The sequence below is a fragment of the Diachasmimorpha longicaudata genome, chromosome 8 (genome assembly GCF_034640455.1).
Source record: "Diachasmimorpha longicaudata isolate KC_UGA_2023 chromosome 8, iyDiaLong2, whole genome shotgun sequence".
Classification (NCBI taxonomy): Eukaryota; Metazoa; Arthropoda; class Insecta; order Hymenoptera; family Braconidae; genus Diachasmimorpha; species Diachasmimorpha longicaudata.
In genome coordinates this window covers 5,211,244-5,226,633 of record NC_087232.1, presented here as the reverse complement: position 1 = coordinate 5,226,633, position 15,390 = coordinate 5,211,244, and the positions used below count along the sequence as shown (strand labels likewise).

General features: G+C 35.2%; 1 protein-coding gene across 13 annotated transcripts in view; it reads right to left on the bottom strand.

Annotated features, from left to right (window-relative positions):
• Positions 1-15,390, bottom strand: part of LOC135165362 (CUGBP Elav-like family member 1) — a 118,875-nt gene that overhangs the window by 28,058 nt on the left and 75,427 nt on the right. For all 13 annotated transcript variants that reach the window (XM_064126576.1, XM_064126578.1, XM_064126574.1 and 10 more), the window contains 2 exons: positions 11,454-11,536; positions 535-583 (listed from right to left, as the gene is read on the bottom strand). In XM_064126576.1, coding sequence (XP_063982646.1) covers positions 535-583; positions 11,454-11,536 — 132 coding nt within the window. The remainder of the gene's footprint in view (positions 1-534; positions 584-11,453; positions 11,537-15,390) is intronic.

The following is a 15,390-nucleotide window of genomic DNA, read 5'->3' as shown; positions in this document are numbered from 1 at the left end:
TCATTTGACACAAATTAGGTGTAATTAAACTCACGAACAGAAGACGTTATGCCCTTATGCAATTAAACCCACGCTGACTGTGCTTTTTTTTTCGTTAAAAATATCTTAAAATGTTGCTTTTTCATTTGAACATCCCTCAAATTTCAAATAATAACAATATCTCAACACATGTCATGACATTTAAACGAAAGAGTGTCTTGGCAATGATCCAGAGTAAACCGTAGAAAACTCAACGACAGTCAATTTAACTCATTCATTAAACGTAGAATGGGGTCTAATATTTGAGTGGTCTTTTCAACAAATTCAATGGTAAACCAGTGAGTCGAGATGTACGTTTCCATGAGTGCTTTCGACAACGTTTCAAGATTTCTGATCAAGCCACCATGAACGAGTGAGCAACGGATCTCGCTCTGATGGATTGGGCAAACTTGAGACTCAACTGGGAGAACTTGTGTAACAAGTCAAAACCCCTTTAGCATCAACGGGGGTTTGAAGTTATAAACAACAATAATTCATGTGGTATGTTGAACTTACCGTTGCGATGGCCACTGTCTGCTGGTTTCATTTGGATTGGCCGATGCATCTGTAATGGCAATAGAACGTTTAATTAGTTGGGGAATTTTTTTTCAAAATCTAAAATTCTCTCATAGAAACAAGTTTTAAAAAATATTTAATTAAGGCCCATTCAACATCTTCCCTCAATATATACATATAAGATATAAAGTATATAATATATAAGACAAAATTGTCTGAGGTGTGACCTCGATATTATCCATATTTTTAAAATTTTTCTCAATAATTAATCATATGAGAAAAAAGATTTTTGGTAACGCGAGAATTTTTCAGCTAAAAATACGAAATATTTTAAAAACAATTTGGGAAATTTAGATAAAAATTATGTAACGGTTTTATAAAATTTCCCACAATACTATTTCACTCCGGAATTACGAAAAAGACATGTAATCGTTGTAAATTTTTTTTTGTGTACGATATTCAACGAAATGGTCCAGATGCAGTGGAAAAGCAATTTACCACTTGTTTATGTTCGGTCTCGGTCTCGTAGACGTAAAAAAATATCAAGAAGAAGGGAACGAGGCCGAATAGACTCTCGTGAAGTCATGAAGTCTTTAGATGTCTCTAAATATAAGAAATGGGAGCTCGTTATTCATCTAACGTAAATTCCAATAAATCAAAATTAAGTCCATCTAATGCCACTTTATACCGCAATATTTTGAATTCAATTTTCCTTCAGTGTGCCATGTTTTCTTTACGTTACATATTGCTAGCGTATATAATACATGTGTAGTATCGGACACCGTTATTACTGCACTGAGCACCGCTACCATGAAATTCATATCTATGCTAAGTGCAAGGCTCTTTCGGTTTAGTTTAGTGTATGGTACCCTCGTTGTCCATAACTTTGTAACGGCAACCCGATTTTCTTTTTTTTTATTTTATTGTTATCGATAAAAATAGAGTGAGAGAGGGAGTATAACAGGTACAGCCGAAAATAGAGGGGCAATACACTGAGAAAAACAAAATTATTTCAGCCAAGAATTGATATTATTTATGGAATAAAATATCTTTCTGGGAGATATTTTTTAAAGACAGATATTTTCAAAGAATTTCCAAAGAAACATTACAGTTATACTGAACGATGTAATTATTACAGGGAAAAAAATGTGCAGTAAAAATGATGCAGAAGTTTCGTAATTCGCAAACGAGAATAGAGATCCGATAAAAATTGCGAAGGGTACGATAAAAAGGACTGAACCGAGTTACGTAATTTTTACGCAGTGCTCCGTAGTTTTTCTTGGACCCTTCGTCGAATTACGGAATTTTTGCGTAATTTTTATTGAACGATTTCCCGACAATGAAAATATATTTCCTTGCGCTGATTTTCCCAAAAAGATAAAAATAATATCTTCTTCATAAAAATAATTTTTTTCTTAGTCGAGTGATTGAATTTTTAGTTTGTGGTGACCTACAACGCAAATAAAAAAATCATATCTCGAATTTTCATGTATTATTTATGAACGCTTGGTTGAATAGTAACGTAAATGAAGTCTCATAAAAGTTTAACTTTCAATAACAGAAATAATGAGATAATTTTTCATTCTCTCATGACGGAGAATACGATTTTTTAATAATCTGGGTACGTTCCAATATTAAATTGTGTTATTCAAAACTCTTTAAAAATGAAATGTAATTTTCTCTGTTCAACTTCATGAAGCATTCAGGGTGATGTCTGTATTTCGAATTGGTAGAGATTCTACTGGATATTTACGTCCCTCGGGTTTAACTAGTAATACATTGTGATTATTTCAACAGTGAAAACATCGCTTGTGATAGATATTTCAAGTGCTCGGGGATAAAATATTTTTGATGGATAAGATGAATTTTGTTGTTTACGTAAATGTTTGGTGACTTTTTATTTTTTATTATTCTGGTGAAAATCGGTATTAACTTTGGGGTCAACTCAGGACGTCGAGGTAGACAAAAATCGATGCCTCGTGAGTTAACCATCAGTGCTTGTAACGATGGCCTGTATCGTGTTTTGTTAAAAATTCGTTTCACGTACAGCCGGGTATAGTCGTAACACCGTCGACAGAATGACAAAAAGCACGTGAAACAAGTTGACAGAGGAACGAAAGAGGTACCCACCAGTCCTCCATAGCTTGTATACAGCGGTATAGAAAGGAAACATCAGATATGAGCGGTTGGGGGATAGTGTGAAAAATCAGCATCAATTTTTCTCTCTTTCTACTCCTATAAATGAGTGATTTTTTTGGTTTACCAGTGACAATGGCGGCGGTTGTGTTCTGTTAAAAATTGATTCAATCTTTATTTCTGGGGATTTTTTCGGTCTATTGTGACAGTAATTTTTGCTACCACCAGCTATCATTTTTTCGATTTTCCATAACTAATTTGGGAACTTCAATATCAGGTGTCTCACAATGTTTTTCGTTTTTAGATGTTGAATACAATTAAAAAAAGAAAATTATTCTGAGACACCCTGATGATCAATTTTTGTATCACGTCAAAAAAATGTTCTTCTGACATAGGATAATTTTGTTTCGGACATGGAAAATTCCTGTAGTTTTTCTCGACAGAGTAAATTTTTTTTCACCCTCCAATGATAATTTCTTCGGTCATTTTTGCACATAGATTGGTACCACAGCATAACAATAACAATAGCGAAACGAATTTTCTTGTTGAATTTCAGTCGTGTCTATTTCGTGTACATTTAATACATATATACCCAGTGGTTATGGAATATCGTCGCGCTGCAGGGGTCGTTATCGTAAGGCCGGAAACGGGTTTCGAATATCGATTTGGTCGCGACGTCTCGAAAGTGGAATGGGAGTATTCAATTTCCGGGAGCTACTGGTAAGGTACACAACAAAAACTTGTACACGTCGGCTGGGTATCTATACTCACCCCCAACAAATAAGATTAATTCTCTATCTATTTTTTTCCCCTGACTGCGATGAAAATCAACTTTTTTTTTTTCTTCATTGTAGTCCGTTGTGTTTAGATAGGTGGGTATAACTATGTTCTTGGGTTCATTGTATTCTCCTCCACCATGAGGCAGAGAAAGATAATTGCCAGGTAATGGCAGGAGTGTATCAGTTGTCAATTTACGTCATACGATATTATTTGACGGTAGTGAAGAATATGAAATATTTTTATATTAAATTTCTTCGTTTTTACTGCCGAAGGGCAGCTTTTCAAGGGCTTAAATTTGCTTTTGACATTTCTTCCATTTGGGAATGAAATATGATAACAACAGTCTGAATATGCCATTTATGGATCGTCCCTATATGGTTTTTTATCACTTTCTCTTTTGTTGAAGTTTTCGCATAGAGGATCAACAGAATTTTCGAAATTTTTTCGTTCTTATGGACTTTAATGTATTCTCTTTACTGATACTAATGGAAGAGATTAGAGTGTCCTCTGTAGTTTAATACGGATCGCATTATAGACTGAACATTTTCAATTATCAAATTCAAAGTCATACTCAGGAAATTCAAATAATAGAGTCATTGGAAAATGTCGGAAAATTTCCCCAAATTGGGGTTAAATGTAAATTAATGTGTTCTCGGGATCGTTCGATGATAGTGATAATGACATTAATTATTTCCTGAAAATTCGTTGTCATGTTGATGTCGGTTTAATGTTGACTGAATATCGGGTCGAGTAAAACAATTCTGTCAGTAATTAAGGGACATGAAATTAATTCACAAATTCAACTGAATACCGGAAATAATACTAATTTAATTACTTGAAAAAGTAAGGAATCAGGCCAAATAAAACAATATTTTTTCGCAAAATTTGAAAATTGTTAGGCTGAGGTGGAAAATTTACGTATATTTTACGTTCCTCCATTTTTATCGTTTTATATATTCAAAAATTTAGTTACCAGTCCTCCAAAAAACTAGCAAATGTAAAAGTTTACTTTCACTTCTATGAAAGTACGTTTTATCGTACAATCATTCAGTAACAACAATAATTTTTATCATTAATAAAAAAAATTGTTAGTGCCTAGTTGATATTCCTCCAGAAAAATATGTTATCAAAATGAAATAATTTTCAACAGCACAATTTTTTGTTTAACACCCCTACATTGTATTTTATATGTCACACACCCCCCAACCCACCCACCCGGGTGAAATTGTTAATAGTTGGGGCTGAAATCCCAGCACACTTTTATGTATTGAAACTAAACGACAGACGACGTTCACTCCAATCCCACCTCTCACTCTCGTCCCTCTCACCACCAAACACGTACATTATTATATCCCCCCAGGAGGTATGGGCACGTTCCGTGCGGGTTTCACCGTTCCTATACCTCTTGTCGAAATCAATTTCGTTCGGCACGTCGTGAATTTCCGTTTTGTCTCTTCCTTCTTTCATCTCTCTTCTTGTTGTTCCTCCTCGAGGAGCAATAATGTTTCCCTGGATTTTGATGGGAGTTGCCACAATAATGGAAATGGAGTTGTATTTAATGCAATTTTCAGGCGTGTTGATGAGGATTTTTTTTTTAATAAGACAAGGCAAAAGTGTTGTTTTTATTCCGAGAAGAAAAGATATGTCACGAATTGTTGTGTATTTTTTTTTTGCAAGACAAAACTTTGTATTTGTCCAGTGGATATTCTCATTGTGAATTATTTGTTTTTTAAAAATATTTCGATCAGTTTTTTAACATTCGAATGATATTGACATTTCAATGGAGCTGGGAATAAATATGACTTCATTTTGCTTCCGTAACATCACAGAATGAACGAATATCGTATTTCCGGGGGAAATAAATATCACGATGTGAAATTGAAATAGAAATGTTAAGGGTTGCATTGTAACATGAGGCGTGTAATTGATGAATTTGTTATGAAGTTGTGCGGACGGGTCAGGTTATTTGCACATACGAATGTACTTCAGGGCTTCCGGGATAAGCCTGGGGTCAATGGTTATGCCGGAAGTTACTTCGGTCATAATCAACAGTGGCAGTGAAATTTTGCGGGACTTGACGATTTTATGGGATTTTCATTATTTTATGTATTGGTTCAATGAACAATGCGGTGGGAGGGAGGGATATTTTAAACGATTTTAATTAATATACAAGAAGATTTGAGTTGATTGAATTGATTAAACTCGGTTAGAAAAATTTTCATCGTCATCATTTACAATTCACTGAATGTAAATTTAGTTTTCGGAATCAGGAAATTTAATTTACATTAATCATATTATCGGAATTACAAAATATTGAGTGCCTCAAATATCCAATTTCATGTACCAAATTAATCTTCATATATCTAAAATATTAATTACTCGCTAATTGAAATCGATAATTACAACTATCAGCCATTTCTCGTGCGTGAATACTAATCAGTACCTCCGACATTTTCCATCATTGTGAGGAAAAAAAATTATTGATAAAATACATTTTTATAAAGAAATGAAAATTGACACCCAGAAATTGATTTCTTTTCAACTCCCTCTCATCTAGTCCTCACTCACCTTCACTACAATTTTTTTTTTTCTTTCCCTGAAACTCATTTGGAGGTAATTAACTGAAACCCGTGGAACTCAAACGATAAATTGAAAAAGTTCTCCTTTCTGATGAATGGGAAAAATAATTTATCCTCGGAAAATAAGAAAATCAGTGCTGGAAAGGAAATTAAAAATGAATCCAACTATTTATGATGGGTAGATCTTGTACATAAAATTTTTTCCCTTTTTCGCATATCCTCCCGGATTTTTACGATTTTTTCTCTCATCCCATCCTTCCAAACCCCTGTACCGTACTCGTTAAAGGACAAGAAAGAAAAAACGCACTTGAGGGAAAATTCATGCTCAGGCACAGCCGTCTTTTTACGAGACTTCCAGTTCACAATGAAACTGTGCGATTAGTGTCAGGAAATTTTGGAGAGACAGCTAAAAAGCTCAAATTCTAACTCCACAAACACAGTTGTCCGGGTCGATCTATATTATATTATATTTGAAAATTATCTTGACAAATTTATGGAACATCAGCTTTTTGCGAAGAGGCTGAAGCACTGCCACGAGCACTTTAATAAATTTTCAATCAGTCAAGATGTAAAAAAAAGATAAATATAGGGAGAGAAATCATCGATAAAAATTACCCCTTCATAAAATTTCAAGTTGAAAATTTCGACATAAATTTTCAACAGTAAATATCGCATTTTTCGAACACATTTACAGCAGATATTTTGTAGTTTTATCACTCAGACGCAAAGAAAACAACATTTTGTTTCATAAATCCCTCATATTCAGTAGAATTTTCGACTTATTTCTATTAGAATCGATTTATATGTATAATCGATTGACACCTGTAACCCATCGGAATGATAGTACATAACTTTATATGTCTGTTATATCATCGCATTTTCCATGCATTAGACAACACGAGTGACGTGTGGAGTATCCGAGTGGGGTAATAGAGGGGGGGAGGGGGAGAGGTCAGAGGGGGTATCTACCCTCTCTTATTTTCCCTTAATATTGCAAGAGGCAGAGTTTGCGTTATGTAAAACGGGTAAATGTGGGTCAGACAACGTGGATAGCCCGGGCGTTCAGTACGCGTTACGTACCCCCTCCTCGTTTTAGCCCTCGCTCAAGTCCCCCTCCGCCTTCACCACCACGCCATCGTCAAGCGCACACACATAAGTAAACTTGGGGCTTATAGTTTCCGTATACACGTCCTCAGCATTTTCGTCGACCCATGATTTATTTTCGTCTTCTCGTCGTATACTCGGAAAATTCGCAACACGAAAATCCTAAGATGTTTTCGACGAAAAAAAAAAAAAAAACCCGTTTGACTTCTATAGAGAATGGAGTAAGGGGTGGGTGGAGGGTGAGTTGAAGGTTCAAGTGCATTCACTATTCCTCTTTATTTCTTCTATTATTTTAGTTTCCATCGTTGTCAACGAAATTCATGTTGAGATAGAGGAGAAAGACTTTCGGTTGCAGAATATCTCATTTTTTATATTTAGGTATCACATGGAAAATCATGTCCAGGTGATGTATTTGTAGATTCCAGTGTTGTTGATATGATGAAAATATGAGAAATTAGAAAGTGATGAGATAGAAGAAATTGTTTATTTAGAAATAGGGGAAACAGTTGTGATCAGCAGTTTATTTCGTCAATTGTACAATGACAGATTTGGGAGGATTTCAAATCCATCTTAGTTTGTGAATAGAATAATTAGACATGTGTATGATATTGAAACTTAATTATTGTTATTGATAATGGTGTCAATATTTCACAGATGTCATATAAATGAGAATCTTTTATCGTAAATTACTGTAAATTTGAAATGTTAAGGTTCGCCTTGTTTTGACGAAATAAATTATCGACCGAAATTTTAAAATACATTTCACCCAAAAATTTGAAAAGAAATTTATGGACTTTGTCCATATAATGTAACTGATTCCCTTCAGAAATTTCCCATAGAATCACAACAATTCCAGACTCTAATTCTATTTTTTATCTCATCAACAACATTAACCAACAAAATCTACCCAATTTCCACCCATAAAATTCCACAAAAATTATCTACACAAACTAAATCATATAGAAAAATCGAATCTCCATCAACATTATATCCATCATTATCCATCCCTCATCCCCTCAAATTTATTATAAATCTTTTCCACAATCTCTCACATCTCACTCTATTTTCTCCCAAAAAAATCATCACGAGGACCTCATACTCATCCTCCTCGATGTTTCCAATGTATCAACAATATGATAAATGAAAAAACTGATAGAGGGATGATATGAGAAATGAGAACCCCCAAAATTTACTGTTTTCTTATATAATGAGGTTACATCGGACATTTTTTCTATTACCCTGTGAGATCAGATGGATCGACCTGAGATTATATCCAGCATTATCTATCATTCATCCCCCAAGTCCACTTTTTTTTTTTTTATCTCTTCATTCCATACCAATGGCAGCACGTGAAAAGCGTCGAGAGGGGGGTGGTGGTGGCGGGGGGAGGGGGGGGGGGATGGTTAGTACGTGCATCGACCGCTCAACGAAAACGAACGAGCTCGCGGAAAACCTCTTCTCCCCCTCTGGTTTATGTATACGCAGTTGGAATATTCAATTGGCCTTTAGATTTCCGGAGGGGCGAGAGGGAGGAGGAGGGGTGAAATAGTGAGGAGGAGGTGAAGAGGGGAGGGGGCGGGGGGAGGGGCGGTTGAGAGAGGGTGGTAGATCGCTAGCGCGCTAGACTAACCGACAACCGGAGCTAACGTCCGCACTTTCCGCCCCCTAATTTACCATACGATTACGTATATATGACGAGAAGGTAGTGGATGGTTTTCAGTAACATCACGTTTTCAATTAATTCATATTTTCATGAATTTTAGATATGTATAACAGTGGTTTTGCTTTTGATTGTGGTTATGCAAGAGATGAATAACAAGATATGATAGAAATTATCTGATTTTCATTGAGGGGTTAAATTAGATTTCTTATTCATTTTATTATTTTTTTAAATGTGATTTTATAATATTTTGGATGAGATTAGGGTATTTGTGAGAGGAATGTTTACTTGAGGATCATGAATTATGGGGAGGAAGTGGGTAAATAACAGGATAATACGTAGAAATGAGAGAAAAACACTGACTGGTTTAAATTACGAATTGACGTTGTGCTTAAATGAAATGGTAATTAACTGAAATACAAGTGGTTTTTTTTTTCAAAAAAGTTGTTTTATAATCCAGTGTAATCCTCTTTGAATTCTGGAAAATCGACAATTGCTCAGTGAATTTCTTTTTCCCGCCAATTAAATATGATAATTCCGGGGATTTTTTGTTTTTAAATATGTGCGTGTGTTTGAAAATGCAACTCACTAGGGGGGTGAGTTTAAAATTGTAACGCGGGTGAGAGTTGATGGGGAGGGAAGAAGGGGAGTTGGTAGCGATTTTGCAAGCTTGCGCAATTCCAGTACCTACCGCAAACTTGGTCGAGGTACCTTGCCTGAGGCAGTGTTATTAAAGGGTTACCCCAGCGGATGAGATCTCCAGTAAGCGCTTTTACCCAGTACCGTCAACATATAGTGAAAACCCCAGCATAATACTCCAAGGCAATTTTTGCAAAATCTTTTCTCTCATACTCCCTCCACTTATCCCTCATCTTCTTTTTCTCAATTACTGAAATCGTCCGAGAAAACAAAATTTTAATACGAAAGGAGACTTTCATTTATACAAATTTATCTTTCACTTATTTTTTTGAGTCCTGAGTTGATTCATCTTTTTTTTAACAATAAGTTGTCTGCCTGGACGGTACGAGGTGAAAGCGAGTGCTGAACCCTTCATCTCATTAACGAGATTTTTTATCACGTGGTTGACTTATGCGAAGGGAAATTTTTGATAAAAATTACGTTTGGCTGAAAAAATTACCCTACTATCTGCATATGATAATGTAATGGTGGCTGATGATGTGCTGAGGCATGAAATCATGCTGGTTCATGATTTTATGTTTTGACTTTCACAAAATTATGGGAAAAAGAGTTGAAATTCACTGGTATTTGTGTTAAGAAAAAAAGTTCCTCTATCACTGTATTTCCTATTTGTCTTGTCGTTTCTTTAATCTTTCGTTCAGTGTTTCCATGGGCTCTTCATCCCCTTTTTAGAGAACTTCTGGAGCTTAACATCTCAAGACTTTATTCTGAAACAGCATTCGCATCAAGCGAATTTGTCAGTACGAAATAGGTTTTTTCTAGTTTCTTTTTTTTTCTCTCATTCCCCTCGTGCCCTTTCGTTTTGACATATCCAGTTGGATTTTCCTGTGCTTTCACTGACTCCTTTATCGTTATAGGTCTTCCATCTTTACTTATATTATTCGGATAATTTATTTGACTAGCGCAATAGGATTCAAACTGCTGCTGAAGTTGAATAATTCACGATGTTTGATGCAAATTATTCAATTTTATAGCATTCAATTTATTGGAGTTTCACCCGATATTGAGAGGCGTTCTCAATGCATTAATTCATTGAATAGGACGCCATTGGAATGTTTCACTAGGGGTAGATGAATTTCTAACGATACATTAAGAAAATATTACATTTCATAACGAGTGTAGAAATGTTTGATCATCTCATTAGGCTATAAAACTATCATTTGATGAATGTTTACTCCCCAAAAAGTTCTGAGTTCCGTCTTTCATATATGATACCATTGATATGATTTACCCAAATGCTCATCTCTCTGAACATTTATTAAAAATAATGCAACTCAAGAGGATGAAAATGTCAGTAAATAAAAGTGACTTCTCATTAGCCCCCGAAATATAAATTAAATTCCTCATTTATAATTTATGTATCGACGTAATCAAATGTTTGAGTAGGTCGGTAACCTAAATTAATTATTTTTCAACAATCAAATATGAAATTTCCCAAACTAAGGCCTGTGGCGACGTCACACGGACAGGGCTACAAGCTTGTCACACTGCTCAATGGATATATGAAATGAGTAATTATATCTTCTGTCCTCATTCCCGATGATTGACCGTGGATCAATAAAATGTGAATTTATGACATTGTGGGATTGATTTGCCCCAATTTGAGTGAAATCGCAAAATTTAATATTTTTTTCCGCTGTTAATTAAAGGATCCCGTAACTGCCACTAAAATGTATTATCCCTTGACGTCGAATATTTTGTCACCGGTGAATGCAGATTTGACCGGGTGCACTAATTATTGAATGCCCTCAGGGCCTAGGGTACGGTCAAATTTAATCGTCCACTTATGTGGAGGTTACGCAATAGTCTAATAATGAATGAAAAAATTAATAAACTTAATTAACTCAATAATTAATAATGAAAATCATCAAAACTTCTCGCACTCCTGTCAATATTCGTGAATAATTTGACTTTTACGATGTTCATTGGTTAGTTAATTAATTAAAGGCATTAAAACTTACCCCATTGAACGTTTTGATATTGTGCAAAGCATTCTGGGCTGCGAGGGCTGCTTTCCTCGTATAAAATGTAACAAAACAGCAGCCTGAAACAATCAATAATTTTCCATGAGCCTCAGCTATTGAAATATCAAATAATGATATCTCGTGTTACACAAATTTAATCAATATTCCGATAATTTTCGTGATTCTGATGAATTTCGTGGCTTCTTGTGGGCGAATGAGAGAAAGAGTTCTGTACCATTGGAAATAATCAACAGAGACAGATGGGGAAGTCGTATATGATAGACGTGGTCTGGGGCAACGCAAAATGCATAATTCCCTCGATAGTTCTCTGACTCTTTCTCTCTCGCTCTCTCTCTCCACCCACTAAATTCTGCCCATTTTCATGCATCGAGCTTCGACGGACCGAGTATTATCCGCCGCCCAATTAGCGATAATTACGACGCTGGTAGAGCTACACACGCCGCTCTGTGAACGTACGCTCTGCGTTCGAAATGACAGGGGGATTGGAAAAGAGGGAGCGAAGGGAGCGAATGAATCATCGTATGGAGAATGCACATTTTTTTTTTGCTGTCATAGTAATCATGGGGGTTTGCAAAAATGGATACGTTATTATTTCGTGAATGGAATTTTGATGAAAAGCATCGAGAGATTTTTTATCAGGATTGCGTGTAAGATTGAGGAATAGGGATAGGAGACTAATTTAACAGCGAGGTGATACACGGAAAAAATATTAAATAACAATTACGTATCTTTAATAAAATTTCATGGAACCGTTAGAGAATTTTTTTGGAGTCTTTCATTATTTTTATCTGAATTTTCCTGTGAAAAATTGCGATACCGTCACGTAAATTTTCTGTCACTAATTCAGTCGTAATCGGTTAGTGAACTCAACTTTCGTAATTTTTACTGAATATTGCGAAATCTTTACTGAATATTCCGCAATCTGACGATATTTTTATTAGAATATTTTTCGTGAAGGCGACTGAATGCAAAAAAATTTTATTCTCATATTCTTGTGAGGGGGAATATTTGACTGACAGAATGATATTTTTGTTTGAGTGTAGGGTCGGTTTTTAAAGTAAAATTTTGAAAAATGTAAAAACAAATGAGGTTGTCTAGTCAAAATGTATCAATATTTTACACAGTCTGTCTCCTCTTTTCGATTCGTACACTATTGTAGAGTGTAAAAAGCTCAACAAAGCTTAGATACCCGTTTGGACGTAGACGCAGCATTGAAAAGCATTCTCAAAGACGAGTATTTTGTAGACAGTAAAATATTCCGATATACGTTTTTCAGCCGAAGAAGCGTAACGTTAGTCCACAGTATTCATTGCTATTCCAGCATCGTAAAAGATGCTCCCCATCCTTCGTATCTGTATTCAAAGGACCACCCCTCTAGTGTCCGAAACAACTTTCCGGAGATATTTGCACAAGTAAAATATATGCATAGAATTACCGTAAAATAGGGGAAATGTTGAAAAAAAATTCACTAGCAGAAGTCTTTGAAATGCAATTTCTCTATTGTTTGTTGAGGGTACATCAGTTTTATAAGAAAATTGGCTATTACTCATCGTTTTTCTACCCCCTAAAATAATCCCACATGATTCCACATCATCATTAAACATTTCTCCCCCACAAACGTCACATTTTGTTATTTTATCGTATTTCATATCTCCCAGCACTGATAGAATGGATGAGTTATTGTTAACAAAAATACCTCAGTTGTAGATTTCGGATCTACTTGGTTTTACCAAACGTTCATTCGATGATAATTAATGAATCAAATGATGATATTTTCTGTTTAATCACTCCTCCCAATGCTTACAAACGTAAATAAAATTACAAATCAACAAGACAATCAGTATCGTATCAGTACGTGATCGTTAACAATTCCCCTCAAATGATATGAAATTTTCTATTATTCGTGTTATTACGGGTTTAACTATTATCCAACAATGTCCACCAACACAATGTAGCGTAGGGATAGGCTTGATCCTTTATAGGGCGGTATACGACGTTACTTGTCCCACTAATCTCCACCATAATTCCTGGACACTGTGCACAGCACATCCTCCAGATGTTCATGTGCACAACCATTCACACGCATCTACACACTTGCATTAACACATATTGGTATGACATATACGCATGCTGTTGAGCACCACAAGCTTGACATTGGCTTCCTCCTATTGCCCAACCCATTCATCGTCTTCACTCTCTCAAAAGTCACTAATAATGATAATAATAATGGTCCTATGAATAAAAAAATTGAGGAACTTTTATGCAAATTATTTCTGAGTGAGAGTTCTTTCAAAAATTACCGGACTTTTTGGGCAGTTTTTATCGAAATTTCATCTTCGTGTCATTTTCTATGCAATGAAATCTCTGTTAAGTTACACAAAAAAATATTCAATCCATCAGTGAGAGAAAAATATAATTTTGTCAATTAAATATTCTTCGGACAACAATTTAAAGTGGATTTTTCAATGAAAATTTCGGGTATTTGTTTGTCCAAAATAAATATGATTGGAAAAATTATATGTTTTCTCAGTGAAATCAATACTGATTACAGTAATTATTATGTGATTGGTTTGTTGGAGGAAGTAGAACCCGTATATTCCTGATAATAGTAAACAAAAAGTGAATAAAATAAAATGAAAGTAGGAAATCATGAACAGTCTGGAGCGTAAAAAAATACGATAGAATAGTAGTGGTAGTTCTACAAGGGGATGAGAATGAGCTTAGTAAAGTTGAAAGGGAAGTGAAATACATGGAGTCTTGACTGCACAAAGTGCAAGAGAGCTACCACAACGAAATGAGAAGGGGGGAAAAAAATGAGAGATTGAAGGGACGCGCTTCGAAACGAAGCACCACGCTATCCTCAAAGGGATGAGGAGCAATCGTCCGAGCTGCGGTTGACGAACGTGACTCTGCTTTCCCCCTGGTTTTTACATCATCCCCCGGCTTGTAGAAGGGAAGAAGGTCGTGTTTCTTCGTCTTTCTAACGAGTAACGCCCAGTGACCGTTACGAAATTAAAGAGGGAGAAAAATTTTTAAAGTGATTTTTCGATTTTCAGGTCATTAACGATATCCGACTATTTCAACTTCGATCATCTTCACTCAGTGATTTTGTCGATTAAATTATAGAATAGAATTATTATAACATTATTTTGTTGAGTAGTAAAATATACCGAGTGAGATTCTGAATATAAGTAGAACTGAATCTTCGGAGAATTATTTTGTAACATTTTTAGAAGATAATTTTCAGTTTCAAAAAGTTTTTGATAATTACAATGATAAAAATCATAAAAATAATTGGATAGTCTTTATGATTGTTTTTTATAATTATTTGAAACTATTTGAATGAACATAGATTCAAACAAACCCGATAATTGTAGAAAGCCCTGGATAATCCACTTCATCCAACAGCTCTGCTTATTTCCATTGACAGAAATGATGGGTTTGAATTCAATTCAATGAATTATTACGCATAATTTGACACATCTGGTTGTGACTATTTAACCATCAGCTTCATTGTCGACAACAGTGTATTTCCATAGCTTTGTTGTGTTACTAGTTAGCTTCCCAAGCTTGACATTTTGAAACGTTCAGCATGACGTGGAAATTGTTTCCGGGAACAATTGCGAAAATTCGTAATAGAGATTTGCTATTGTGAAGATGCGAGACCATATTTCGGATAATTAATAAGAATTCTTTTGTGGGGAATATTAATTGCTAAAGCTTTCGTATATTTAGGAGCATATGTTACATCATGTAACATCATGTAACATCATTCTCCTGTCAATATGCACCAAAAAATGTTGATAACAGTTCTAAACAGGTGCTACTGTTCCTGAAAGTCATAACCTCACCTGATTCATTCTCTAATGAACCTGCGGAGTCCCTCAAGAAATACTCCATACCCCACACCTCA